The following is a 25,982-nucleotide window of genomic DNA, read 5'->3' on the forward strand; positions in this document are numbered from 1 at the left end:
TGTTTAACTAGAAAAGTATGCATGTTATATTAGAACATAAGAATATCTATTCAAATCTAAATTGAAATAGATTCGGTTGGATAATATTCGATCTATATTTAGCTTTAATTTATAACCCTAGTTTCTTCAACAAAGTTATTTCCCATTGGATCCTATTCAACTATATGATCTTCAAAATTATATTGAGATGAAAAGCAGAAAAAGTATTTTTAACTGCACTTTCTTTTTTAAGGGTTCACTCTCAATATATATTATTTAGAGATATATGAACATCGAGAATATATACCATGGATTAGATACCAAGAAAGCTATGAATTATAACTTATTTGCTGGATAAGAACCCTAGCTTGCCTTGTACCATGCAACTTACATGTTCTTTTTTTCATAAATATCAATTACTCATAACTCGGCTCTCATGCCACATGAGAAAGGCACGCATAAAGAATGCATGCTTATGTAAGTTTAACATTTTTTCAAAAAATAATTAGATGATTCCAAATCACTAGATCTAACTATGAGGAGTTTTAACAACTTGATTAGCTAACTTTAGTATAATATTCATGCTTTTGTATGATTTTTTTTTATTTCTATTTGATTTATCATGAAGCCTTGGATGATGCCTCTAAATTTGATCCATTTTTAAAATACCTAACGAGGCTAGTGTCTCTCCTATACCAAACCCCACATCAAATTAAATTAGGATTTTCCATTATAAGATTGATTACTATTATATGCCTTTTTCTTTTTGTGTTGGACCAAGATTACCTTGGAATCAAATAATAAATGTCCTAAGACCCGTTAATTAACTGTTACAGCAAAACTTTATGTAGCATAAAAAGAAAAAAAATATGGTGCTATTTAATCATGTCAACGTTTACAAAGCTATTTACAAAATAAATAAAAAAAAACTCTTTGTTGAAAAACTAAGAGGATAAGAGCCGTTCACCAGATGCTTCGTTGCGAATCTTAACGCGGCAGTCAAGAACCAGATGGGCGGGTACACGGCATTCCAGTGTGAAGCGCACACGCAAAGACTCACCACCGCCCAATATTGGTTTGGACGGCCGTGGATCATAGTCTACACACGACCCGACAGTATGTACAGTCTAACACCGTATATACACGTCTCTATAAATACGGGCCCGCCCGGGCTATGGCGCCCTTCGCATTATCGGAGGAGGTGGGTGGGAGGAGTCTTCGTCTCTCTCGTCGCGTCCTCGTCGCGTCTGCTCCTCCTGCTTCTCTTCTTGTCCGTCTGGTAAGATATTAGGGCTTTAATTGCTTTTCCCTCTAATCTTCGCTTTCTTTTGATCGAGGGCCTTGTAGATCTCGGATTCCTATTTCTCTTTCCTTTCCTTTGTTATTTTTAGGGTTTTTTTGGTTGGGATGTCGTTTATTTTTTATTTCATCCGTTTTCTTTGTAGTGGAGTCCGGATCTTGGAATTTAGGGAGGTGTTATCCTTGTTTTGCGCTGGGTTTTGCCCTTCTTTAGGGTTTTCTTCGCGGAGTTCGGGGTTTAGGGTTTTGGCGTCATTGTCGTGGGGCTTGTTTAGGGTTTGGTGTTATTTCAACTGGTTCTTCTCCTTATATTTAGTTGTGTGTTTAAATTGGAACCATGATTTTTAGGGGTTTTCCCCACTTTTCTCTGGATACGTGCTTTTAGGCTTGAATCTTAGATCGTATTGCCTTTTTCTCTGCTGTATTTCATTTTGTGTTTCTTTTAAGGGTTTTTCCCCCTTTAAAGGTATGTTGCCTGACCAAGATCTGTTTGTTCTTGCATCTTCACCTGTGAAGATTTTGGATGATAATGAAATTTTGGATGATTAACATTTTTTTTGTTGTCTTGTAATGTGTTTGATTCCACCTAATTAGTTTTAATTTTCAATAATTAATGTTGCTTTTCTGATATGCTTATCTTTTTATTGTATTTATTTGTTTGTAATTATAAATTTTGGTCTAGATTCTCCCATATCAAGTTTCTGGAGAGTAAAGAAGCTTTCTTGTTTGGGTTTTAAGCAACTTTGAATTGGTGTATTTGGTCCTGGCATAAGGTGATTCTTGTTTATTGTATTTGATCATGATGGGGCAATTTTGTGTCCTGCTGATCCTTATTTGCCAGGATAGATTGTGTTTGACCTGCAGTACTACTATCCTTATTTTTGATTCTTTTGTTGTTCCCTGAGTTTATTCTGAAGTACTTATATTGATGACTCTTGTACTTGGAAACTATGGCATCGCCATTAACTTCTTAGGTCAGACTATGATCACACTGGTGACGTTTTTATATTGCAGCAGCATATAGAATTTTTCATACTGGCAGAATGAACTGCATAATTTGTTTTTATAATCTCCTAGCAGTATGACCTGGTAACTAACTTACTCTGCTTACAAAATATATGCTGTTTGATACATTAACAGTTGGAACAAATTATGGGCATCAATTCTATTGAATCTTTGGAAAATATCTTTTTTGGATGTGGTCCTTAAGTTGTCAATGCCTTGTCTCTACAGAGGTTCTGGGTTGATTTTTTGATCAGTAGTTTTTTTTTATATCGTGGATCTTGGGGAATTGATATAGTATTACCTTAATTCGAGATTCCTCTGTTTCTTCTGTTGAAAGTATGTGGGAAAATAGACTCATTCTTGAAGTTATTTCGGCTGGTTCCTTTTTCTTGTTTATTATATTCTTTCTTTGGGAGCAAATTTGGAGAAAGAGTATGAATCATATTAGTGAAGCTTGGAAAGAATCCTCCCTTAAATATGTCATTATTGATGTTGTTGAAGGTTAAGTTAGACTGAATTGCTAATCCAAATTGCAAGCTTAATAGATAACCAACAAATACTATTCACACTCATGATTATACCCATCTACATATGATAAAAAAGGGTAGACCATTGCATGAGGATCCTGCCATTGCAAGATTGGTGAAGGGTCAGATATATGCAGCCTTACCCTTGCATGCGGGTTTCTGCATGTCGTACCGGTGACACTAAGTTTATAATGAAGCAATCTTACCGTTGCGCCAAGGCTCGCCCCTATTCATTTGTATCTGACATATATACAATTATTAAAATTTTAAATTCTTGTTCTGTAATTTGCTTATTTTACTTTTTATATTTCTGATTTTGCATTTTTTTTGTTTGACATAATTTATTATATTTTGCAATTTTTCTTTTGTTAGTTCTATATTTTGTGCTTTTATTTATGTTCTGTAGTTTTTATTTAACTTATTTTTATTCTTTTGTACTTTATTTTGAGAGGATTCGCTTATACTTTTGGTATTTTTTATGAGGTTTGTGATGATTTTGATTTTCTGTTGTACGTTTGTGGTTTATGATATTTGTAGCCTATCATATTTCTTTCCTCTATTTCTGATTTATGATTTTTTCTTGTTTTTGTATTTTGACTTTTCTGCTCATTTTAATTTTATCTTTATTTTCTGTGGACTGTGTGTTGTATGTCTATTATTTGCACATATAGTTCTGCACTTTCTGCTTTGCACATTCTGTTTTTATATTTTTCATTTTTGTTTTAATTTTGTTCTCTTGTTCTTTGTCTTATATATTAATTAATCTTAACCTCAACTTTTATGTTTTTTATATTTTGCTTTACACCTTTTTTTTAGATCGGTTGTGAATGCTGGGTATTTTTTCTTTTATTTCTATATTTTAAAGTTTTAGAATCTATGTTATTTTATTTTTTTGTCTATTTTGTTTGTTCAGTTGATGTTTTTATTTAGTTTTTATTTTTCTTCATATTATATGTATTTAATCATCTGTTGTATGTTTAACTTATCATTTATCAATTCTGGTTGCTTAATCTTTCGTGTTTTGTATATTCTGTGCTGCATTCTATTCTCTCTCTCTCTCTCTATAAATATGTATATATATTTGATTTTTAGTTCATTCTGTCTTTTGTATCTCTATTGATTTTTTTAACATATTTTTTATTGCATTTTCTGTTTTGATCTGTGTGGTGTTTTAGTTCACTTGTTTTATTATTGTTCTGCTTTGCACTTCCATATCTTGTTTTAATGCATGCTTTGTATTTTTCAGTTATTTTTATGTTGTATTTTTTTTTTTTTGTTTTTTGTTCAGTTTGTGCATTCTATTAAATGTTTTTTTCTTTATTTTTTGTTTCTGTTTTCATGTATTGCTTTTATTTTTTCTCTTGTGGTCTCCATTTTGCATGTTCTGCTTTCTACATTTAGTTCCACATATTCTGTTTTCATTCTCATTCTGTATTTGCTTTATATTTTATTTTGCTTATTTATATGTGTTGTCTCGCTTTTTGAATCTTACATTTTTTCTAATGTTCATTTTTTTTTATTTTGGAGTTATTATTTTTTATTTTTGTCTATACGTTAGTACTCTTATATGGTTATTTATTTTCTACTTTCTATTTAATCTTGTAGAGGTAGAATCACCTAGTATTTAAAGATGCTGATGTTTATTTCTTGCTTTCTTATTTTGATGCTTCTTGAGTTGTTATATATGATTATGCATCAGAGCAAATGCACCCTAGGTTGAAGCTTGTGGGTCCTAAGTTGCGACTAGAATTTGATAACGTGCGAGTTTTACCCTCACACTTGGGTTAAAATTCTAACTTAAATTTAGGCATATACAGCAGTAAGAAGGCTTATCTCTGTCTAATATGAACTTGAGCCTCATGAAGCTATGATGATTAGCCTGAATTTTTGATGTCCTTGCAGAGTGCTTTTGTCGATGGATGTCCCGTTGTTCTTTTTAAAGATTGTAGGATGGGGAGGTACAATATAGAAGTCTAGCTTTATGAGGAAAGTGGCAATGAGATGATAAGTTGTGAACCTCGCCTTAAACTCAAACATATGTGATTTTGGAACATGTCTTGCGTAGTTTGCAGAAGCACATATAGTGGAGCACATTCCACTGTATAAATATGTCTCGCCTAGTCCTTCTTTATTTGTTGGATTGTCAACGGCATTTATGCATGATCTGATTTGAGCCTTTTGAGTTAAATGCATGGTGATTCAGCTTCTTTGTAACATGTAATTTTGTGATTGCAGTGTCTGACTTATATCTAATGTTGATGTGATTAAGTAGTTCTTCATTACTTTTACGCCCTTGTTATGAATTGAAACTGCCAAAAACTACCCCCTCCCTCATTTCCTTTTTCCCCTATTTTCAGCACTCTGCCATTTTAGCCTATTGGGTTGAAAGTTTGGTTGTCCTTTCTTTTTGCATCAGTTTTTTCCCATTCATTTTTTTTAAAAAAATATCTTTTTAGATATAATCATTATGGTTATTGACTTTAAATTTTCTTTTCCTTTCTCAGATTCCAATTGGAAAGGAGAAAAGATTCCTTCCTGTTGATTTAAGGTTTTTGAGCCTGCTTTCCAGAAGCCTTTGCATAAGGTAAGAATGTTGATCATGTGGTTCTTCCTCCTGTTTTTTCATTCTCGACACTACAATTTTTTGGTTGTATTTTTTTTTTTCATATTCTAATGATCCAGACCACCCCATCATTATTATTGAAAAGTTGAACATAATGTATCCGAACCACACATGAATTCTTAGTGATCGAGAGTTTTCATAGGAGAGTACCAGCCTTTGCAGAAGCATCATGCACCATGTTTATTCTACAGGATATGCGAATTAGCTCATACATAAAAATCAACCTTGACTACAAGAACTGAGCCTGACCGTAGGTAAGTAAAATGTACAGGAACCAAGGAAATCAACAAATCTGCCACTTAAAAGAAAGCTAAGATTAATATGTATTATTATTTCTGAACCACTTCAATTCATTTTAATTTTGCTGTTCTGCTTATCTGTAGAACTGATTTATCTGTGCATTTACCTTAAGGAAAATTTCTTTAGAAACCATGCCAAGTGCTTTAATAGACAGATGCAGTATGCGGGCAGTCAAGGGACCATGTAGCACATGCGCAGTACACAGGTTGCATATGCCGATGGACAGGTTGCGTATGCAGATGGATATATGATTAGTAACTTTTTTTGACCTTTTAAAGATAAATTAATATCGGATACAACAAAACGACAATTGTGATTTTTTGATAAATAATAGCAATGTTAATGGCAATAATAGCTAACAATTGGTGTTGACTACTTGATACCTAATAGTTAGTAGTGATAGCATAATTAATAAACATTATTAATACAAACATCCTGTCCAACACATATCTAGTCGCACAATGTTAAGTGGACTGCCTTTTTGGCCCTCATGGATATGGCTGGAAATAGTAACTGCATATAGGTAATTTGGTTTAGTCAAGGGATGATATCAGCATATGCGGCCGCATATGCATTGCATTTTAGAGCCATGAAAATGCTTCGGACTAGCTTCTTAGAACTAGAAGCAGAAGATCCAATGCTGCCATATTTTATTTTTTTAAAAAAGAGGGAGGGCTCTCATTGCCTGGATTAACCATAGAATTTTTCACCTGATTTTGTGAATGCCAGCATAAATGTTTGTTGTTTAGGAGTTGGGGACAAGCATTCACACCTGCGTTTTGTGGAAGCGCTAAATCAGCTGGACCAGTTCCCAGGATTACCAACTACTGATCATTTTATTGGTCACGAAAGTTTGTCAAGCTGTGGTTCTAGATGGAAATTGTATCTAGTCATGTTTTATCCTTTTCTTTTCTTGCTCCATCTGCATTTGGTTGTCATGCTGTACTAGAATCATAGGTATGTACCCTTTGATAAAGATACATAATTGGTATGAGACAATCACTGGTGTAAATAAAAATTCTCTGCAACATGGTTTATTGATGTGCAGACAGAGAGTGGTAAACTCCTCATCGTAAACATATGGTTTTGAAGTGATGATTCATGGAATAATTCTTTGGACCTCTAGAGAATCGTCGAAGGGAACCAACTCAGATAATTATTCACTATGTACTATATGATATCATTGCCTAAACACATCGAGCTCATAACTTTTTGAAGCAGGTCAAATTTTTGGGGCTTTCTTTTGGTTGCACGGAGTTATTCACAAGTGCCACTTATAGTTGCATGGGTTTTTTCTTACCTGTCATTCTGTTACGACAAATGATGTGCATCTTAAAACATTGTAAGAGACAAGGGAGTGGAATTAATAGGCTCTTGTTAGTCCATTAGTCAGTCCCTTATTAGCATTACTCCTGCATTTTTGAACATATGCTTTGGTCTTTATTGCTGTACTACTTTACTAGAAATGGCATGATAGGCCTTTGAATATAAAATTATTGTTATTACATGATATGATTTGATATTCTTATGCTATCACCATTAACTATGTTTTTAGTTTAGATTGTAATAACACAAGTACAAAATCATTTGGCATAATGCAAGTATAAGCTTCGTCTGTCTAGTTGAAATGTGTTTGTTCATTGACATCCTTCCAATTATTAAGAATATTCATTAATGGTGCAAAGTCACATCCTTTCTCTTTTCATTGTGTGCATCTTCCCATTCATCTGCAGTTGGTAGAACTATAGAAATCCCATTAACTCATTGCCTTCTTGGGTCCTGGAGGATTGATGGGGTGAACTGCTAGTTATTGAATACGATATACCCATCTTAGCCACCAGTATTTGTACAATTGACACGTCGAAAGGAATCAATGTTGGACTTTTTTGATCCTTAGCTATTCATGTGAAGATTGGCAGCTTCGATCCACTGCGAGGTAACATGCTGAAAACCAGGGCAAGCTATTTGGCGGGAGTCCGGCTCCTAGCTTTTTATCTTCTGTCTTTTCTTTGTCTAGCCAAGGTTTCTTCATTTAGTATTTTTCTATTGCGTGTCCTTTCCTGCGTCCATCCTTCTCTTCCCTTTCCTTGTTGTTCAGTTTCCTGAGCTCGCTGCTGCCGTCTCCGCTGGCGCCGTGCGAGGTGCAGTTCCCGATTGAGTGCGTGTTCTAGGAATTGTACATAGAATGGTGAAGTACATTATTCTTTGCTTCTGTGAAAAAAACTATTAGCCGCTTGAGTGAAATCCAAGATATGTTGTTCATAGGTTCCTATTGGAGGCCAGGTGTCCTGAAACAGTTCTGTCCTTTTTTTTTTCTAGATCCTTCGACCTTTTACCTGTGCATTCTTATTGTAACCTACATGTGTAGAGGGTCCAGGATCTGAGTTCTCTCACCGCTGGTTAATGATCTGCTGGTTAATGATCTGTAGGCCACGAGCATCTTAAAAATTTTATCTATCTTGTATAGATTCTAGACGAAAGGTGGTTGCTGGCAGTTTCTTTCAGATGCTAACCAGTAGCCCCACCTAGATTTGTTTCAGATGTTTTGGTTGTGCTGTCTAGATGGCTTTTCACTTGCATGAACAGTGGTCATAATTGTTAATAGCTTCATTTGTGTTCTGTTGGATGCCAAGCGGTAAGCCTATATTATGCAGTCCTTAAAAGTAGGCACCACTAAATTATGGTGTTAAGCTGTATGCCTACATCTTGCATTTGTTTTATATTTCTGTGCTGCACAGATGGCTTATCAGTTCTCACTCTGCTTAGAGTACTGTGGTTGAAAGAAAAATGTCTCATTACTGTGTTAGATGCTAGGCAGTAAGTTCACGTCATGTGATTGTCTGACCCTTAGAATCTTTTTGGTTACATGATCTAGTTGGCATTACATTATACTTGGTGGACAATGCTATGAGTATTGAGTGGTTGAGTCTTGCTTCATCTTACACCTCTCACGCAACTGCTTTCCCACACACATTTGCCACCCCTTTGTCATTTTTCCACATCTTGGCATTTAAAATCTGTCCATTTACTCCTGGGTTGGCAAGTAACTTTTGGCAGACGACTGTACATGATGTTGCCTCTTTTTTCATGTGCTTTGGAGGTGACTGGTTTCAGATTCTCATGCGTTATTGCCACTTGTTGTGATACCTCCTGTCCATTAATTATTCTGCAGCAACTAAGATTGAAGATATCATCAACTGCTGTTAATTTTCCTATTAACATTTTTGGTGTCAGAAACTGCCTAGATGGACTTCTATATAATACATACATATAATGTGTATGTGTATATGTATATATATACATAATATGTGTATGTGCCTACATATGTACACACACACACATGTATATACACACACATATACATATACATACACATACATACATACACACACACATATATATATACACACACACATACATACACGTATCTATATGTGTATATATCATTTTTTTTCAACAGATTTTGGTTCGGCTGCTCTTTCTTATTCTAAGTGAGTGGATTAGCTAGGCCCGACTATCTTTGTAAAAAATGGATCTCTTCCTTCTACGTTGATGGTATGCCTATCTTTAAGTGCTCGCCTATCCCTATCCATTGTGGATGGGAATCCGATTTTTGAAAGTGCCACTGCCGCCAAAGAATCTGTTTTTGTGTCATGGGAAAGGCCAAAGGGGGTATATTGGATAGAAAGAGCTAAGAAAATTGATTCCTACTTGGGATAAGCTCATACCAACCTGTCAGTTTTGGATCCAATTCGAGATTTTCCTTAGGAGGTTTCAGGAAGGAATTGAATGTAATATTATCAATTCATATTCTTTTTTCTGTTAAATCAAACAAAAATGAGCAATTATAATTCTAAAAGGTTGAATAAAAATTTGATTGACCACTTGATATAATTGCTATGCTGAGTGTGTGACTTGTTAGTATTTTCTTTAGAGTTCAGAAATATATATCAGAACTTACCAACTATTGGATGCATGAAGAACTAACATTGATTTTTCTCTTTTGTGAGATGCACTTCCTTGCATCATCTCACCGATATGCAGGTGTCAGGTCAGATTTTTATAATATTAAATGGATAGCAAGAAGTTTTTGCAGTTGGTTGAAGAGAAGAAAAAGAGAATCCTGGAGAAGAAAGAAGCCCCTTTAAAATGGGAACAGAAGCTAGAAGCTGCAGCCAAGGCAAAAGCTGATGCCGAAACGAAGGAGAGGAAGCTGAAGGCCACAAAGCACAAGAGGAAGACTAATTCAGCATCTGATTATGACAGTGATTCTGATGACAGTGACGTTGACAGGAAGCACAGGAAGAAGAAGACTCACAAAAAACCCCGGAAACATGGTCACTCTGACTCCTCGGAAGACACTGGGAGACGTAGACACAGATCTAAGAAAAGGAACACAAGCTCAAGTGGTGAGAGCGGCAGTGATGAATATGATAGTGGATCTGAGGAAGATCATCAGAGGAAGAGATGCTCCAAGAAGAGGAGGCACGGACGTCGTTCTTCGAGAACAGAGTCCAGCAGCTCTGGATCAAGTAGTGAAGAAGTCAGAGGAGTACGAAAGGGCCGCTCTAGGCACCATAAGCGCCACCACAGATCAAAAGATGATGACTCAGCATCAGACTCTGAACAGAGGAAGACTCACTTGAAGCGGAAGCACCATCATAGGTCAAGTACTGATGATTCCATGTCGGATTCTGATGATCACAGGCATGATAGGAGCCACTCTGTGGGGAAGTCATCAGATGACAACTGGGAGGAGGTTGGGAAGCAAAAAGATCCCAAGCAGCCTCATCACAAGCACGAGCACCACCACCACTATCGCCATCACAACCATCGCCACCACGATCATCATCGTAATTCAGTGGATTCAAATGGAAAGCAGGGAGAGAATGAAAGAGAGCAATCTCCTGATGCAGGTGACAGGAGTTGAGATTGGTTTTAGTACCAACCATCCATCATTCTTTTTGCTTGGGAAGTGATTGGATGCTGGACGTGGAAGGCTACAGTACCTACGAGTTCAAGGTGGGCAGGGGATGACAAGACCTGATTTAGAATGGTTTACTTGATGATTTGGGCATGTTCACATAACACATGTTTTGCATGAGTAAACTTGTGACTGTTTTTGGTTTCTGTTCTTTGGTGCCCTGCATGCCTGGAACTTCTATTGTTGCTTCTGACACAACTTGGGTGGCCTTGGATGACTCCATTCAAATTATGTTTTCTCAAATGTTTAATTTGGTTATTCCAGACTGATGTGGCTAGAACCAATCAACCGTTGCAACTGTATTAAGCGGAACTTCTTATTTTTCAAGTTGCATATGAAATCTTCTGTTATTGGCTTGTTATTAAACTTTGGAGGCAGTAACCTTTGATTTTTGGGGGACGATGGCACCTGGTATATGCCTCAACCGTGTCTCGGAATTTCTAATATTTTAATTTAAGATTCGTAGGGTGATAAACATTTGGGATAAAGTTCTTCATCCCGTGGTTGAAATGTTGGTTCTGTGGATCCTGATGTGATGACGAGAAAAAGGTTGTACTTCACCACTCTTAGCAAGTTTTACTAGCAGTGTATGCATCTAAAAAAGGGTTTTGCTAGCAAATTTTTGGTGTCCTTGATTTGAATTTGAAAGTAAATTTTGCCGGGTCCAACTGATACTTTGAAATGGAACGATACGGTGACTTTGTTTAGTTTTTTCGCAGTTTGCAGTAATCGAACTCCTATTTGTTAAGCTGGGATCTCCAGAATAGCTAGCTATAGTTCTGACGGTGCTCTTAAACATGTAAATACAAGGATGTTAATTACAGGCTCTAATTAGGCGAAATATGCATCTCCATGTCAGCTATCATTATTATAGAAACAAGCGAGGTGACCGGATGACCAGTAAAACCGGTGCTTTGTTAAACATCGTTCATGTAACTCTGGACCTCATGTTGCATTTTGATTCGAAGGTCTGAAATGAATGGTCGTGATGAATACTCCCATCAAGTAGAGGAGGTCCACGTGAACTGGGTACAAACATATGTCTGGAGGTGGAGGTAAATATGCATTTCATACATCATGCTGCACGAAAATGATATGCATCTCTTCAAAATAATAGGAAAAAAGAGTGTTCGCTAACTAGAAATTATATATTCAACCTTTTTTTCAAGGCCTCTGAGCATCTGAATAATTGGATTTAGAGCGCACAAAGATTTTATCATATTTGAATCGCCTACAAATTTGTTGATGTTTTTTTTATGTGATCTCTCTCTTCTTCTTCTTCTTCTTCTTTTTTTTTTTGATAAAACGATTGCTTACATTAATCTGGCGTGAGTGCAACCAACTGAGTCAAGATACAATACGTTGCATAAAAATGAGGGTACAATCTCAAACTGTCCCTAAGACCTCTCCGGAGTGATGGGCAGCAAAGAAAGCAACCCAATCAGCAGCCCTATTTGCCTCCCGATACACATGAGCAACCTGAAAAGAGTCACAGTCTCTCACCATCTGCTATATATTACTAAGAAAAGAATGGTCATTTACATGTCGCTCAGCATCCCGAAGCCAATCGATCATCATAGTGGAATCTCCTTCCAAGGTGATCTCACCAACCTCTAGGACGCTCCTCATATAGGTGATGCCTTCTCATGCCGCCCTGAGCTCTGCTCCTAAGACTGTCGTGCCGCCGATGTGTCACCCTCCTGCGGCAATCAATCTAAAATTGTGATCACGGATCACAAATCCCGTCCTTTCTCTATCTCCTCCAGCTAGCACACTACCGTCGAAGTTCACCTCGGGGTTGGGGGTTCCCAGATGACAAAAGTGACTCTGGGCGCTGTGACAGCGATGTGGAAACCCCAGGTATCCCTAGTACCTCCAAGTGAAGACTTCCTGATAAAGTAGATGAACTTGGCCGCATGTCGGAAGGCTCTGTCCACCACAGCTCGCGGGGGTGCCCTCCTCCCCTCGAAGATGCCAGCATTTTGGTCTAACCATACGTGGTAAGCTAGGTAGGCACAAGTAACACCCCACTCCACCAACTCTGGTCTCCTTATGGATACCCTCAGATGATGTAACAAGTCCTCTGCCGAACCCCAATCCCGCGACAAGGATGGTGCTGCACTCCTCCATGCCTGTATAGCCTGAGGGCAGTAAAGAAGAGCATGAGTGATGGTCTCCTCCTCATCAGGGCAGTCCTCACACATGGGGATAGTCCTGACGCTCCGCCTAGCCAATACGCTCCAAGTCAGAAGACAGCCCCAAGCCACTTTCTATAAAAATAACGCCACTCGAGGATGGACGCACAACCTCCAGATCTACCCACCCTCTATCCATCGGGTGGTCTCCCTCCCCATCAATGCCTGCAGATCCCTAGCACGCAACATCGTCCTCCTTGTCGGAGTCTAGACCAACCTGTCCACCGACTCCCCACCAAGGATCGGGAGCTCCAAAACCCTCTCGGCAAGCTGCTCCACAAACACATCCCGGACCAGCACCTCGTTCCATCTGCTAGCACTAATCAGCTTGCTGATCCTGCACCCTGACAACCTCACCGAATCCACTATCATCGGCATCCTCCCCCATGGCTGCTCAGTTATCCAAGCATCCTCTAGTACATCAATAGATCGTCCATCACTAATCATCCATCTGATCTCTGGGAGCACCATCCTTTGTATGAAGCATAATCCTAGTGTTTCTGTGTTTGGAATTCAGGAGTGATCAAATGGTGTTAAGCGATCCAATGAGCATCATAAGAATTCCAAGCAGCAAACACCGGAAAGCATGCTCCAACTAGATGTTAGATGCCTGTACCAAGGTCATCCTATATCCCTTGGTCATTTGAATCATCATCTCACACATCTGGAGCCCTTTAACACTGATCAGAATGTTTGATAGCCGCCATTACCTCCTTTATTTCATATATTCTTCATCAAGCTGAGAGAGGGCCAAAAATTCAACCAAAGATGCAAAGCAGGCCAAAATTGAGGTAGTTTCCAAGTTCTCAAGGGGTAAATTTGAGCCTAATAATAATTTATTCAGCTGCAAACTTAATAACAGAAATGGGCAGGATAACCTAAAACATCATTGGCTTAATCATAGTTAAAAACAGAGGCAGTCATTGAATCTTCAAACAAGTAGTTTACTCTTGACAACCATGAAAAGGTTGTGTTTGCGTATGCAGTTCCCTGGTTCTCTGAGTGATATTAAATCATTAAATATTTCAAACTTACTATGGTATTATATGCTACGACATAGGAAAAATGTCAAAATTTGATAAATTATTAGCTCCTAATCTATCCAAGCTCAATCAAATGATTGTGGCTTAGTGATTAAAGAATAACTGATGGTTTTTTGTCAAAAATGTTACAACAAAACAGGAGTCCATGTCCACCATTAGAAATTCTTCAGAATTTTATCTTTTGGCACACCATCAGCCACAAGCACAGTTGTAACATCCTGCCATGTGATCATAGACGTCAGTTAACATCAGTTCTACATTGTCTAAATTAAGCCAGACTACTATTACATACCAAAAATAATACCAATCCCTAATGCCTATTACTACAAAGTCTTTAATGTAGTGTCAAAAAAAAAATTTAGCAGACGTGTGTGAAGTAGTCTACAAATGCAACATAGAACATATAAATAAGGCTATTTCATAGGAGCAATAGTGACCTCGAGTGGTTCTACCATTATAGCTGTTAGAATTTGCAAAAAAAAATTACAAATTTAGACTGGTCACTACATAAATACTACCATGTCTTCTATAATTAGAGCTTTATTTCTATGTAAAAAGGCACAAAATCCAACATCAAATAAGAACCTAAAATGTTGCTGAACTTGTTAAGTCAACATGAAGCAATCAGCAAAAATTTCAATTTTAAGCTGATAATAATATCTTTCAGCATTCATGGAGCACTATTCTGCCAGTATTGACTATTCATCAGATAAATCTGCAACCTCAAAGCTAATTCTGTAAGGTTGAAAGAGTTATATTTCTTCTCAATTTGTTTTTTCTGTTTTTTGAAATTCAACCATTAAATTTCTTATCCAAAACATACTTGTTTTGTTCTGAAGCACCTTGCCTCATTTATGATGCTTTTCCTGATATCCTGATTTTGTTTTCTAGTGTAATCTAAGTACCTTATCCATCTTGGACGGACAGGCTGACTTCAACCATTAAATGTTATGCTCAAGCTCCTTTCTCTTGCATGTTCTCACTTCCCTATCAATGTTTCACTAACCTTTGGGCAAAGAACTATTCAGTGTTCATGAGAGAACAAAACCCGGTAACCACAAAGCTCATTCCAAGTATATTCATAAATTTTTATTTAGAACAGAAGTCCAAAAACTAAAGCCCGATATTGCTGCAGTCCTAGTGCTCATCCTTCTTTCACCATGATCCATTAAGCAGCGTAGCATTAAAAGCTGCAAGCTGAATAAGTTAATCAGATGACTGCAACTCTGGTTCTCAAAACCTTCAACAGTATTCAACTTCTGGGTTATGCAGTTGTGCAAAATTATGGTGATTATGATAGAATATTACACTACCTTTAAGACTATATACACGCGAGCAGGTTCAGGCCGGAGTTAGCAAGCAATTGCACCAGGTGAATGTTGAAATGCGCACAGATGATTGTGAAGCGGAATGATGCACTTGTATGAGCTTTGGGAAGAAGAGATTCAATTCTGGTCCTGAAAGCACTAATTGCATCTGTCTGCTCCAGGCTTTAGCAGTTGGATGGAATTGTGGTGATAATGGAAGAAAATTTAACTACTCTTAAGGGTATCGGAATACATATATGAGAAGGTTCAGGTCAGAATTACCAACAATACACCAAGAGCATGCTTAAATGTCCACAGATAACTGTGGAACAGATTTTAGGGTATAGGAAATTAGGCACATTTGATGCGAACATCCCATGGTGATGCTGATCTCACACCATGCTCAGAGCATGTCAAGAAGGTTTTGCTATTTGCTATCGACTGTTTCCTGAAAAAGCTTCAGGGAATGAACTGAGGTGTTTCAGAGAGAGATTTAAGCACAGATTGAGGTGGCTATTACCTTGTGACAGATCTGCAAAAATAGAGTAGATGGAGCTGTGTAAGGCAAGGATCTAAAGATTGGTGATTTCATAAACCTTAGCTTTAGAAGACCAAATGATCACAGAAAATGGAACAAACAGAAATTTAGAGAGTAAGGTTGGAGGATCAGATCATGAGGATGGATAAAGGTTTTTTTTTTTCCAAGGGGCAAGAAGTATTGTTAAGAAGGAACCTTGGATATTTGAAAGCTATAAACATTTTGGTTAGGGTGGAGAATACCTGAGAGGCACAGGATTGACCATGCTTAGTGGTTTCACTGAGATCTCCAATTCAAGACAACTATGATTACAGAATTTGGGTAACTCTAGGACCACAGTTCCTGATGTTTTATGGAGAAACCCTTGTTGATGATTTACTGAATAATTGGTTTTCTGCAGAGACACCTTTAGAGAGAGAGAGAGAGCATATATATAGCATAGCAGATGCAAATAGCACACTCTAAAAATCATAAAGGGAAATAGTTCCAGTGCTGTTACTCAGATACGAAGTATAGATCCCACTAATAATTGCTCTTAGGGCCAGTTTGGATGCATGGATAATTAGTCTCCAGAGAAGTAATGATTTCTAGCTGTCGCCATCATAAAACTGCAAGGGAAAGAAAGGACTGACTGTCGCCATCTCTAAAATGAGAGCAAAAGAAAGAATATTTCTAGTTATGATTTCTTTGATCACCCACAATCTCGATCTTTTAGGATAATCGATTCCCCTCAGAAGGTGGCTTTCACTATTCCTAAATTATAGGATTTAAGAGCCCAGGATTTCCTAGAGCAAAGGGGAAAAAAAGGGACTCTCCGCTTGGCCATGTTCCTCAGAACCTTATCAATAAATGGAAATATTCATCATATAAATTGTATGGGCATCCAAACAGGCCCTTAATCAACATCTTCTGCCGCGAAGATAGCAGGAGAATAGGAAATTGCTGCAGCTGCTCAGGGAATATAAACAGCATAATTGCTAGTATATCAGAAATATGTCATACCTCAGTCATCTGTTTGTGCCCGCAGAGCACTGCCCCAGTCGATGAAGCATTTAGCACTTGTTTGGCTCTAGAAAATGCAGCCTACAAGAAGTTCATGGAAATTAGTAAGCTAAAAATATATGAAATATTGAATTTTCTAACAAATTATGACATTTTTAAAAAAATTAAAGCATTACCTGTACGTAGCCTTGTTCACCTTTCCATCTATCATCTGGCCGTGACAAAACAGGTACAAGTTTAACACCAGTAGACTCCCAATCCTTGAACCTATCCTAAAGAAGTAAAAGAGAACTATAAAGGTTACAAGGTTTCTGCTTAATTGATCAGACCATTACAGCAAACAGAGCTGTAATACAATAAATTGTAATGCATATGAATTCTATCTTGCAGACCTGATAAGCCATTCTCTGAAGATTTCTCACTCCATAATAAAGCCTCACATCCGATCTTTTATTTGCATTGATTCCGGACTCAATAAGCGAGCGAATTGGACTGCCATGGAAAAGTAAGAGGGAAGCAAACAAGTTGATAAGAGTGAGTAAATTTTATTAGATTATTGACAAATATTATGATGAGATTCTAAACAGCATGTGCCAGTATCCTAAAACACAACTTCATCTTGAAGCGCTCTCAAAATTTCAGAGAAAAAGAAGTGCAGGATATTTTCTTCAAAACACATTGATTGGAAGGCTTTTTCTATCCTTGTGATGGTTGGAAGACAATACTCAAGATACAGCTAACCACAATTAGGAGATGTTAGATATTGCCACTTTATTATGCATTACTCAACTATACATAAACACTAGAGGTGATCACGGGCCTTCTGGCCCGCCCAGCCCGCCCAGCCCGGCCCGAAATTTTTCGGGCTTGGGCATTGAAAAAAGGCCCATTGGTCGGGCCTGGGCAGGAAAAATGGCCCGACCAAAAAAATCGGGCCGGGCCTGGACACTTTTAAAAATGGCCCGATTCGGCCCGGCCCGGCTATAAAACACTGATATAAAATATAATATATTAAAAAAATTTAAGAAACCCTAAAACTAAAGCCCCAAACCCCCCCCCTCCCCCTTCCCTCGCTGAGAGCCGCCGCCCCCCCCCCCAAACACCCCCCCCCCTCCCTCGCTGAGAGCCGCCGCCCCCCCAAACCCCCCCCTCCCTTTCCCTCGCTGAGAGACCCCCCCCCCCCTTCCCTCGCTGAGAGCCTGATAGCCGCTCCCTGTAGCCGGTTTCCCTGTAGCCGCCGCCTCCTCTCGGTATCGTCGCCTCTTCAACGACCGACCAGCGGCTCTTCGCGTCCTTCTCCCCCGGACGGCAACCTCCGCGGCTCCGGTCACCGACTCACAGTCACCGGTAAGATTTTTCTCCTCCTCCTCCTCCTCTTCGAGCTCGATCCCGGATGGATTTTGTTTTGGGTGGACCGGTGGAGACTGGAGAGAAAGAGGGAGGAGGGATTTGGTTGGCTTGATAGTTGATACACACGTCTGAACTATGAGGAAGGGAGTGATCTTTCATCCCTTCTCTTTTTTGGTTTTGGTCTTGGTTTTCCTTCCCTCACATTGCTCCGGTTCCAGCTGGGCCATCAGGAAGAAAGATCGGGGGATTGGAGATGGACTTCTTGAGGGTGGAGATTCTTTTAATCTTCTCCTCTCGGTTTCTTCTCCCCTGACCTGAGAATCTCAGGGAGCGGCTATCAGGCTGAGATGGGCTCCTGATCTCCCTTTTTTGTTTTTTTTTTTTTTTGCCGGTTGGATGGGGCTTTATTTTTATTATGATAAATACTACCAGCCCAATTGCTAATGTTTCAATTTTGTATTTGTAGGTTTTGAGAGTTAGAAGATGCAAGGATGTTCTTCTACAGTTTTCTATTATGGAAGTGGCTTCAAGAATTATGATTACATTTACTTTTGAATGCACAAAGATGGATGTTTGTTATAATGTTAATGGGACAATGTAATTTGTATTTTGTCTAAATATGTAATTGTTTAAGTTTGTAGTTTTTATTGTTGGGTTGTAATTTTCAGCTGGACAATAATGTTTCATACATTTTATTTTCTTTCTATTGGCTTGAAGATGCAAATTTTTTCTTTTTTAATGTTTGTAGATATATCCAAATTCCAAAGTTTGAAACCACCACCAACACTATCTATTTGAAATAGGCTAGTTATATGCTTAACATTAACCAATTAATAATTGGAGAAATAAAATAAAGGTAGAAAAATACATCCAGTTTTAGAGAGCCCATTAAGCTGTTGGGCCATTTTGGCCCATTTCTAGATTCCCAAAAAAAAAAAAAAAATCGGGCCTGTCGGGTCGGGCCTGTCGGGTCGGGCCTATCGGGTCGGGCCTGTCGGGTCGGGTCTGTCGGGTCGGGCCTGGGACCAGATTTATAAGGTTGGGTCGGGCCTGGACAAAAATTTAAGCCCGACAGTCGGGCCGGGCCGGGTTTGGGCATAGCTATCGGGCCTAATTTTTGCTGTAGAGCCCGGCCCGAGCCCGGCCCGGCCCGGATTTTGATCACCTCTAATAAACACCTATGCAATGCTTAGGCAGCTTTTTGGACTCTGTCAGAACTTCTTCTCTATATATAATGAAAGCAATGGAAGGTGCAACACCGTCCCCCCCCCCTTCGACTCTGCTTTCTTTAATTCCTAAACTGCCTTTCATATACTGGTCTGTGCAAATCATTTCTGTTTCTTCTTGACCTCAACTACATACATGCATGCATGCGCTAAATGCTAAATCAATAAACCAATGATGCAAAACCAATAATGAACTCTCCAACTTGGAGATCCACACTATTAGTCATGATCTATACCACTGAGAATACCTAGAAACCAAATATCGTACCAATCGGAAGGTTTTTTCTATCCTTGTGATGGCTGGAAAACAGTACTCGAGATACGACAAACAACACTCACGAGATAGTTGATATTGCCACTTATTTTGTGATACCCAACTACACGTAAACACCCATGCGGTGCTTAGGCAGCTTTTTAAACTCCTTCAAAACTTCTCTATATATAATACAAACTTTGGGAGGTGCAACACCGGCCCCCTAAAATTGACTCTGCTTTCTTTAATTCCTAAACTGCCCCTAACATACTTCAGTCTGTGCAAATCTCTTTTTGTTCCTTCTTGACCTCAACTTCATACATGCATGTATACATTAAATGTTAAATCAATAAATTAATGATCCAGAATCAATAATGGACTCTTCATATTGGAGATCCACACTACTAGTCATAATCTATAGAACTGAAAATACCTAGAAACCAAAAATCATAAGTTTTGGCAGTCTCTAACCTGCGCATAAAGTGGGTACAAAAATTTTATGGGCTCTATGTGCATCTTGTGGGTGCAAAAATGGATATGTGTGTGTGCGTTTGTATGTAAAATATCTATGTGCGTTTGTATGTAAAATATCTGTGTGCGTTTGTATGTAAAAATCATAAGTTTTGGCAGTCTCTAACCCGCGCATAAAGTGGGTACAAAAATTTTATGGGCTCTATGTGCATCTTGTGGGTGCAAAAATGGATATGTGTGTGTGCGTTTGTATGTAAAATATCTATGCTACAAACACTATGCTTTTTGAGCAATTCCACTTTTGCTAATATTTCAAAATTATCCTTCTCAAAGAATATGACTTCGCGCCTCCTGTTCCTCTAGAACATCTTTTTTTACATGCATTGCATGTGCCTAGCTATAAACAATTACAAAAAAGGAGGGAAAAAAATCCAAAGGGATGTGTGCAAATACTCATTCTAACTGAGCCCTTTCTTTTAACATATTATAAGTAGAAGTTACTAGGCCCTTTTTTTAACAAGTTAAGTGGCTGGATTTATAACCTCAAAATGCTCAGAAAGATACAGTTCGAAAACTTTTTGCATGTCTTTCTTAACATTGTTGACAGACACCTTCTCTCTTAAAATGGCTGAAATTATTTGATTTTAAATAATGTGGGCCAACTTAATACTAATGTTATAAGAACTAACAATTATCAAAAAAATAGACAGAAGAAAAATTATCAAAAACTAAAACAAATCTAATGAATAGACAGAGAACCCATAGTTCTTATGAATGTCAGTCTCATACTAACAGTCTATGTCCTTGATACAAAGAAACCATCACTTCGACAAATTAGCCAAAATCTTGATCAGCACTGTACTCATTTTATTAGGACTCCTATACTCAAATTTTGCTTCAAGTAAGAAAAATAATAACATTTGGGGAAAGACATAAGCAGAACCGGAAACTTATTCAAATAATCTAAATAGGCAGACAATGGATACATGATCTGGTTAAACAAAAAGTAATGACAAAGACCATTTATGTATGAAAATATTTGATTAGCAATAAAAGCAAATTTTATCAATGAAATTATAAACCACTATTCACAATATTTTTCATGATTATGGATCAATAAAAATATGAGGTTTCTTACCATACATTGATCTAGAGTCATAAAAGAGTATGTAAATTTTGATGCCTGGAATGACCAATTAGCTTCAGGCTGAGACGACAGTCTTCAAAGCCATCGGTAAGCTGGCCGTTGCTTTTATATGATTGCTAGAATGATGTTTTTTGCAACCAGAGTAGTTACTCCTAAAACTACTGATGAAGAACCTTGCAACTAGTAGGTGCAATAGTTAGTAAAATGAGGTGTAGAACTCGTTCCTTCATGAACTTGTACCACTTTATTGACCTAAGAACACTGCTATCTAGTAATGTTCTAAACAAGTAACTTTTGGGTGTGTCATGATATTAACTATCGTAAAATAAATGGAACAGAAAGTAGCCATGCAATACTCTAGAGGTAGTATGATATCCAATAAGGTATCTATTTTCAGCATTTGTTCACATTAGGATAGAAAAGTAATTGTCTGGATTTATGTATTTTATCAGCTTAAACAATCCCATAGGAATGTACATTATTATAGAATACTGTAAAAGGATTTATCATGGTTTTTCCTTTGAGGATCATATTGTTGGATGTGGGGTTTTAATGGCCATGATTTAGTAATTGTTATAGGTTGGGCAGTACCTTTGTCGTTATCCGTAACATCACTAAAGGGCAAGATTTGGCAGAAGGATTCAACATGAATGTACTTAAAATGCTTTTCAACTAATCTAATTTTCCATTTAAAGATCTTGTTGGAATTGATAGTAATCAGTTGTTAGCATAATTAAGACACGAGACTCACATCTCCTCTCTAAACCTATGTATACATAACTTGTTGGTCCCTATAGCAAAGCAGCTAGACGCATGTCCTATCCTTGGTAATCGCATCCTTCAATTTCTCCAAGAAGAGACCACAGTCTTAGATGGTTTTGATCAAGAATTGCCGAACTGGTATTGGGTGCCGTACCAATCGGCACCCGGTCCGGTTCGGTACTGGTTCGGATCGGACCGAATCGGTACCAAACCGGTCACCAAAAATGCCACAGCGCGCATTGTGACACCGAGTCCTGGCCGAACCGATCTGATTGCATCCCGTTTGCTCTTGTACTGACCGATTCCGGCCCCGTAGGGGCTGGAACCATTTTATATGCTCGAACCAACTTGGTCAGAGACCGGGTCGGCTCGGCGCGGCCTAAACCAGAAGGTACGGTCCGGTTCGGCATTTCTTGGTTATGATGTATCTTCAAAGAAGCGTCTGTGGTCTTTTATCAGTGATACATCCTCAATTCATCTAATCCACTTGATTGGAGGGGACGACAACAATATTCTAATATTGGATGCTAGAACATGCCCTTGATGATAGATCATGTCATTTAAGGTTTTCAAAGTTGATTAATGCGATATAACATGTAAGAATCTTCCTTTATATGTCGGCTTTAAAAGATAAGATATTTGTGAAAACAAGTTGAAGTATTTGGAAGAACATATGGTTGAAGTGCAATAAGATGATAGTCTTGCTACAAGCCATACTCGCCAAAACCATCACTCCATGGGAAGTGCTTAATTGTGTTTTGACTTAACACTTATGCGCGCGCGCGCACACTTCCCATACATTGGGCACACTTGTCCATCATGCTTCTCAATCATGTCAAATTACGAGCTTGCATGGTTTGGTCAATTTTTAGTATGACTATGAAGCTTATTAGTAAGGTTCGCCATACCGATTGTACCGATTTACTGGTGGAGGTCGGTACCGATACGGTATCGGTACAGTACCGAACCGAACCAATACTGTACCGGCGAAGACCAAAAGAAAAAAAAATCCGCGCAGACGCGCGCGTGTTAATTGTGGCATTGAATATCCCGTGCCGGGCAGCTCGCAGGCGCGGTTCCCAGTGCGGAAAACCGTGCGGCCGCTCTTCTCTGCACGCGGGGCACCCGCACTTGGGCCAGTGCGAATCGGGCTGGTGCGCACCGGTACGGGTACGGAACCATTCAGTTTCGACTCAGAAGAGGTTGGAACCAAAATAATACGCCGTACCGTACCGGTGCCGGTTGAACCGACCGGAACCGGTCGGTTCATCATACCATGCTTATTAGAATTCTCCTTAATGCAAAGTTTGAATGATTATGCTATCTAGAAGGAACAAAAACGGCATAGTCACCTTTAGGTAAAAATCTATAAAAGAACTTCATGGAATCCTTATTTAAGCAGCTGGCAAACTGCTTAATGATCCTAACGTCAAAGAATGAGGCTAATAAGCTAGGTGGATTCACTAGTCCATGTATCTCTAAGTATTTTTGGGCTTTATAGTGAAACATGAAACTAAATGTATAGCTCATGCAGTCCATGGTCAGTCCATAGTCTTAATTCAGTCCATGGGCATAGTCAGTTGATAGTCATTGCCAACCATTAGGATAAGATGCGTGAAACTTTCAGGTTAAAAATGTTCCAAATGGTTAGAAATCTTCCTTTCAGCATAGATCACCAATGATGGTGTTATCTGCAAATTTTTGACCATTCATGGAAAAACCTATCAATAGCATTCCCATAACAAGGCCCTTATAAGGTTCAAAATTCTCTTAAGTTCCACATTTGGCAATTCTATGACAAAGATTCATTCAATGATATAGATTACCACACAGCTATTAAGAAAGAAAACACACATTTACTTATTATGTGAGAGACATGCAGCATTTCCTTTTTGCCATTTATAAATGTAAGTAAATATGGACATTGCCATCAATCTCAAATAGTCGAGCAACTAGCAAACAGATTAGCTTATGTATTGTGCAATTTTCTACCCATATTCTTTACATAATCTATTTTATTGTCTGTAGTCTTACTCTAGCAAAGTTAGTGTCAGTACATGCATTAGCATATCTTAATTGGATGCTAACCAATTAAAAGAGAAGCCTCTTCTTTTTCCTCCTGGAGTTTTGCTGCAAACTATGATTATATAATGTTAGCAGAGTCTCAATAAGCTTTTAAAACCTCAAAACCGCAAAAAATTCACCTAGCCCACTTGCTGAAGCCAAAAACAGGCAGTTCTTAGAAACACTCCAAAATTATGATCAACCCACAATTCTGCATTATTTGGGTAATAAGAAAAAGAGATAAGTAAGAAGAGGTCTATGATGCAAGTTTTAGATTCGCCAATTTGTCATCAGTTAACATATATGCAGATATTAAGAAAGAAACAATATAATGTTGCGATCACTCTCAAAGATTGTCCCAGGTGGAAGCTAGAACTCGGTCGGTATCAGTTTTATCGACAACAAAGGATAGCCCACAGGATGTTCGATAATTAGTCCAGTAATTTTTCCATCTCCATCAATGAATAGCTACGATTTTAGTCATTATAAATCCTTCATCTCACTTAAATTCTCAACTTAAAATAAAAATCAACAAATTAATTTGACTTTTTACGCAAAAAAAAGAATCCTAGATTACAATAAATAAATATAATTTAGAGGGAAGACGGGAATTAGAGGGGAGGGAGAAGAGTACCTGATCCCAGATCCAGTGGCGAAGATGAGCACGGTCGGGAAGGCTTCGGGTGGCGAGATCCGCTCCACCTCGAAGCCCCTCCCCATGACGGCGCTGAGCTCGACGACTTCCCCTCTTCTAAGACCGCAGAGGAGGTCGGTCGTGGAGCCGGCAACGCGCTTGACGAGAAACTCGAACTCGCCACGGGCGGCGGCGAGGGCGGGCGGAGAGGCGATGGCGAGGAAGACGGGCTTGGGGGCAGCGGGGAGGCGGAGCTGGAGGTACTGACCGGGGGCGGTGTGGGCGGCGGCGAGGTCGGGGGCGTCGGAGACGTCGATGGAGACGTGGAAGAGGGATGCGTCGCGGGAGGCCGGGGCGATGAGCGTCAGCGGTGCCTGGGTCCAGGTGGCAGAGTCCTGCCGAACGGCGGCGGCGACGGCGGCGAGGGAGGAGAGGTGGCGGCGGCCAAGGCGAAGGGGGCGGAGGCGGGGGAGGGGGAGAGGGGACATGAGGGAGGGGGCATGAGGCGGGAGGCGGAGCAGAGGAGGTGGAGGGGAAGACAGGGCGACGGCAACCATCTCTTCTCCTCTACTGCTTCGCCTTTTATTTCAAGAAAGAGAACGCGAAAAGGTTGGAGGGGAGCAGGGATCGGTCGTCGCAGCCGCCAAACGGGGAGAGAGTCGCGGCTTAGAAAGCACCGGAAAAGTATCAGATTAGGTATTTCTTCTTTTCAGAATATATATTGTTTGGGAGATATAAAGTGATATACGTGTGGCTATACTTTTCTCTGTTTTGTGCTACTCTTATTTTATCTATTTGGGGTGCATGAGAATAAGAGTTCCAAGGTTCTCCGTTGGCATATGAACAAAAGTTCGAGCCTCAATAACCGAATCTGGCTACGAAATTTTCCCAAAAAACAGAAAAAACTCTTGCTAGGAAATTGTTTTAGGACAACTTTTTCTGCATACGTGTAGCAATGGATAACTCTTATCTCATAAATGGTGATCATTTTTAGTCTGATAAATTATTTGTCATGTACAATTATAAAAGAGAAAATAGTTGCATACCATCAACTATTTATTACCTAGTATAATCTATATTCAAGGAGTATTTCATTGTGATCCTATGCATGGAAAAATGTTTGGGAGCACCCATTTTGCTATCAGATCCTAGTCAATTTTATGAATTATTTGAGATGTCTAATGCATGATGTGCACCAGAGCATGTATTTATGGCTTTAATCCTATAAAATTTCTAATATGGATTTAGAATATATTGGTTGAATATGATGGAG

General features: G+C 38.8%; 2 protein-coding genes and 1 long non-coding RNA gene across 4 annotated transcripts; 2 read left to right on the forward strand and 1 right to left on the reverse strand.

The window, feature by feature from the left end:
• Nucleotides 1-1,157: 1,157 nt before the first annotated feature.
• Nucleotides 1,158-11,205, forward strand: LOC103722868 (NKAP family protein UM04995). 2 transcript variants are annotated; one of them, XM_008813566.4, is made up of 3 exons: nt 1,158-1,258; nt 5,315-5,394; nt 9,744-11,205. In XM_008813566.4, exon 3 carries the CDS (start codon nt 9,806-9,808, stop codon nt 10,661-10,663), a length of 858 nt encoding a protein of 285 aa, XP_008811788.1. In that variant the 5' UTR covers nt 1,158-1,258; nt 5,315-5,394; nt 9,744-9,805; the 3' UTR covers nt 10,664-11,205. The 2 variants fall into 2 exon arrangements, with proteins under 2 accessions (XP_008811788.1, XP_008811789.1); XM_008813567.4 differs by having other exon boundaries at nt 9,778-11,205.
• A 2,630-nt stretch (nt 11,206-13,835) lies between these two features.
• LOC103722867 (fruit protein pKIWI502) lies at nt 13,836-25,403 on the reverse strand. The gene is made up of 5 exons (XM_008813565.4): nt 24,710-25,403; nt 17,195-17,294; nt 16,979-17,074; nt 16,803-16,883; nt 13,836-14,173 (listed from the first exon to the last, which is right to left on the reverse strand). Exons 1-5 carry the CDS (start codon nt 25,264-25,266, stop codon nt 14,111-14,113), a joined length of 897 nt encoding a protein of 298 aa, XP_008811787.2. The 5' UTR covers nt 25,267-25,403; the 3' UTR covers nt 13,836-14,110.
• On the forward strand, nt 17,983-19,069 carry LOC120111509. Its single transcript, XR_005512672.1, has 2 exons — nt 17,983-18,149; nt 18,619-19,069. It is a non-coding gene; the product is annotated as an uncharacterized LOC120111509 (long non-coding RNA).
• Nucleotides 25,404-25,982: the final 579 nt, after the last annotated feature.

This window comes from Phoenix dactylifera, chromosome 8, assembly GCF_009389715.1.
Source record: "Phoenix dactylifera cultivar Barhee BC4 chromosome 8, palm_55x_up_171113_PBpolish2nd_filt_p, whole genome shotgun sequence".
NCBI lineage: Eukaryota > Viridiplantae > Streptophyta > Magnoliopsida > Arecales > Arecaceae > Phoenix > Phoenix dactylifera.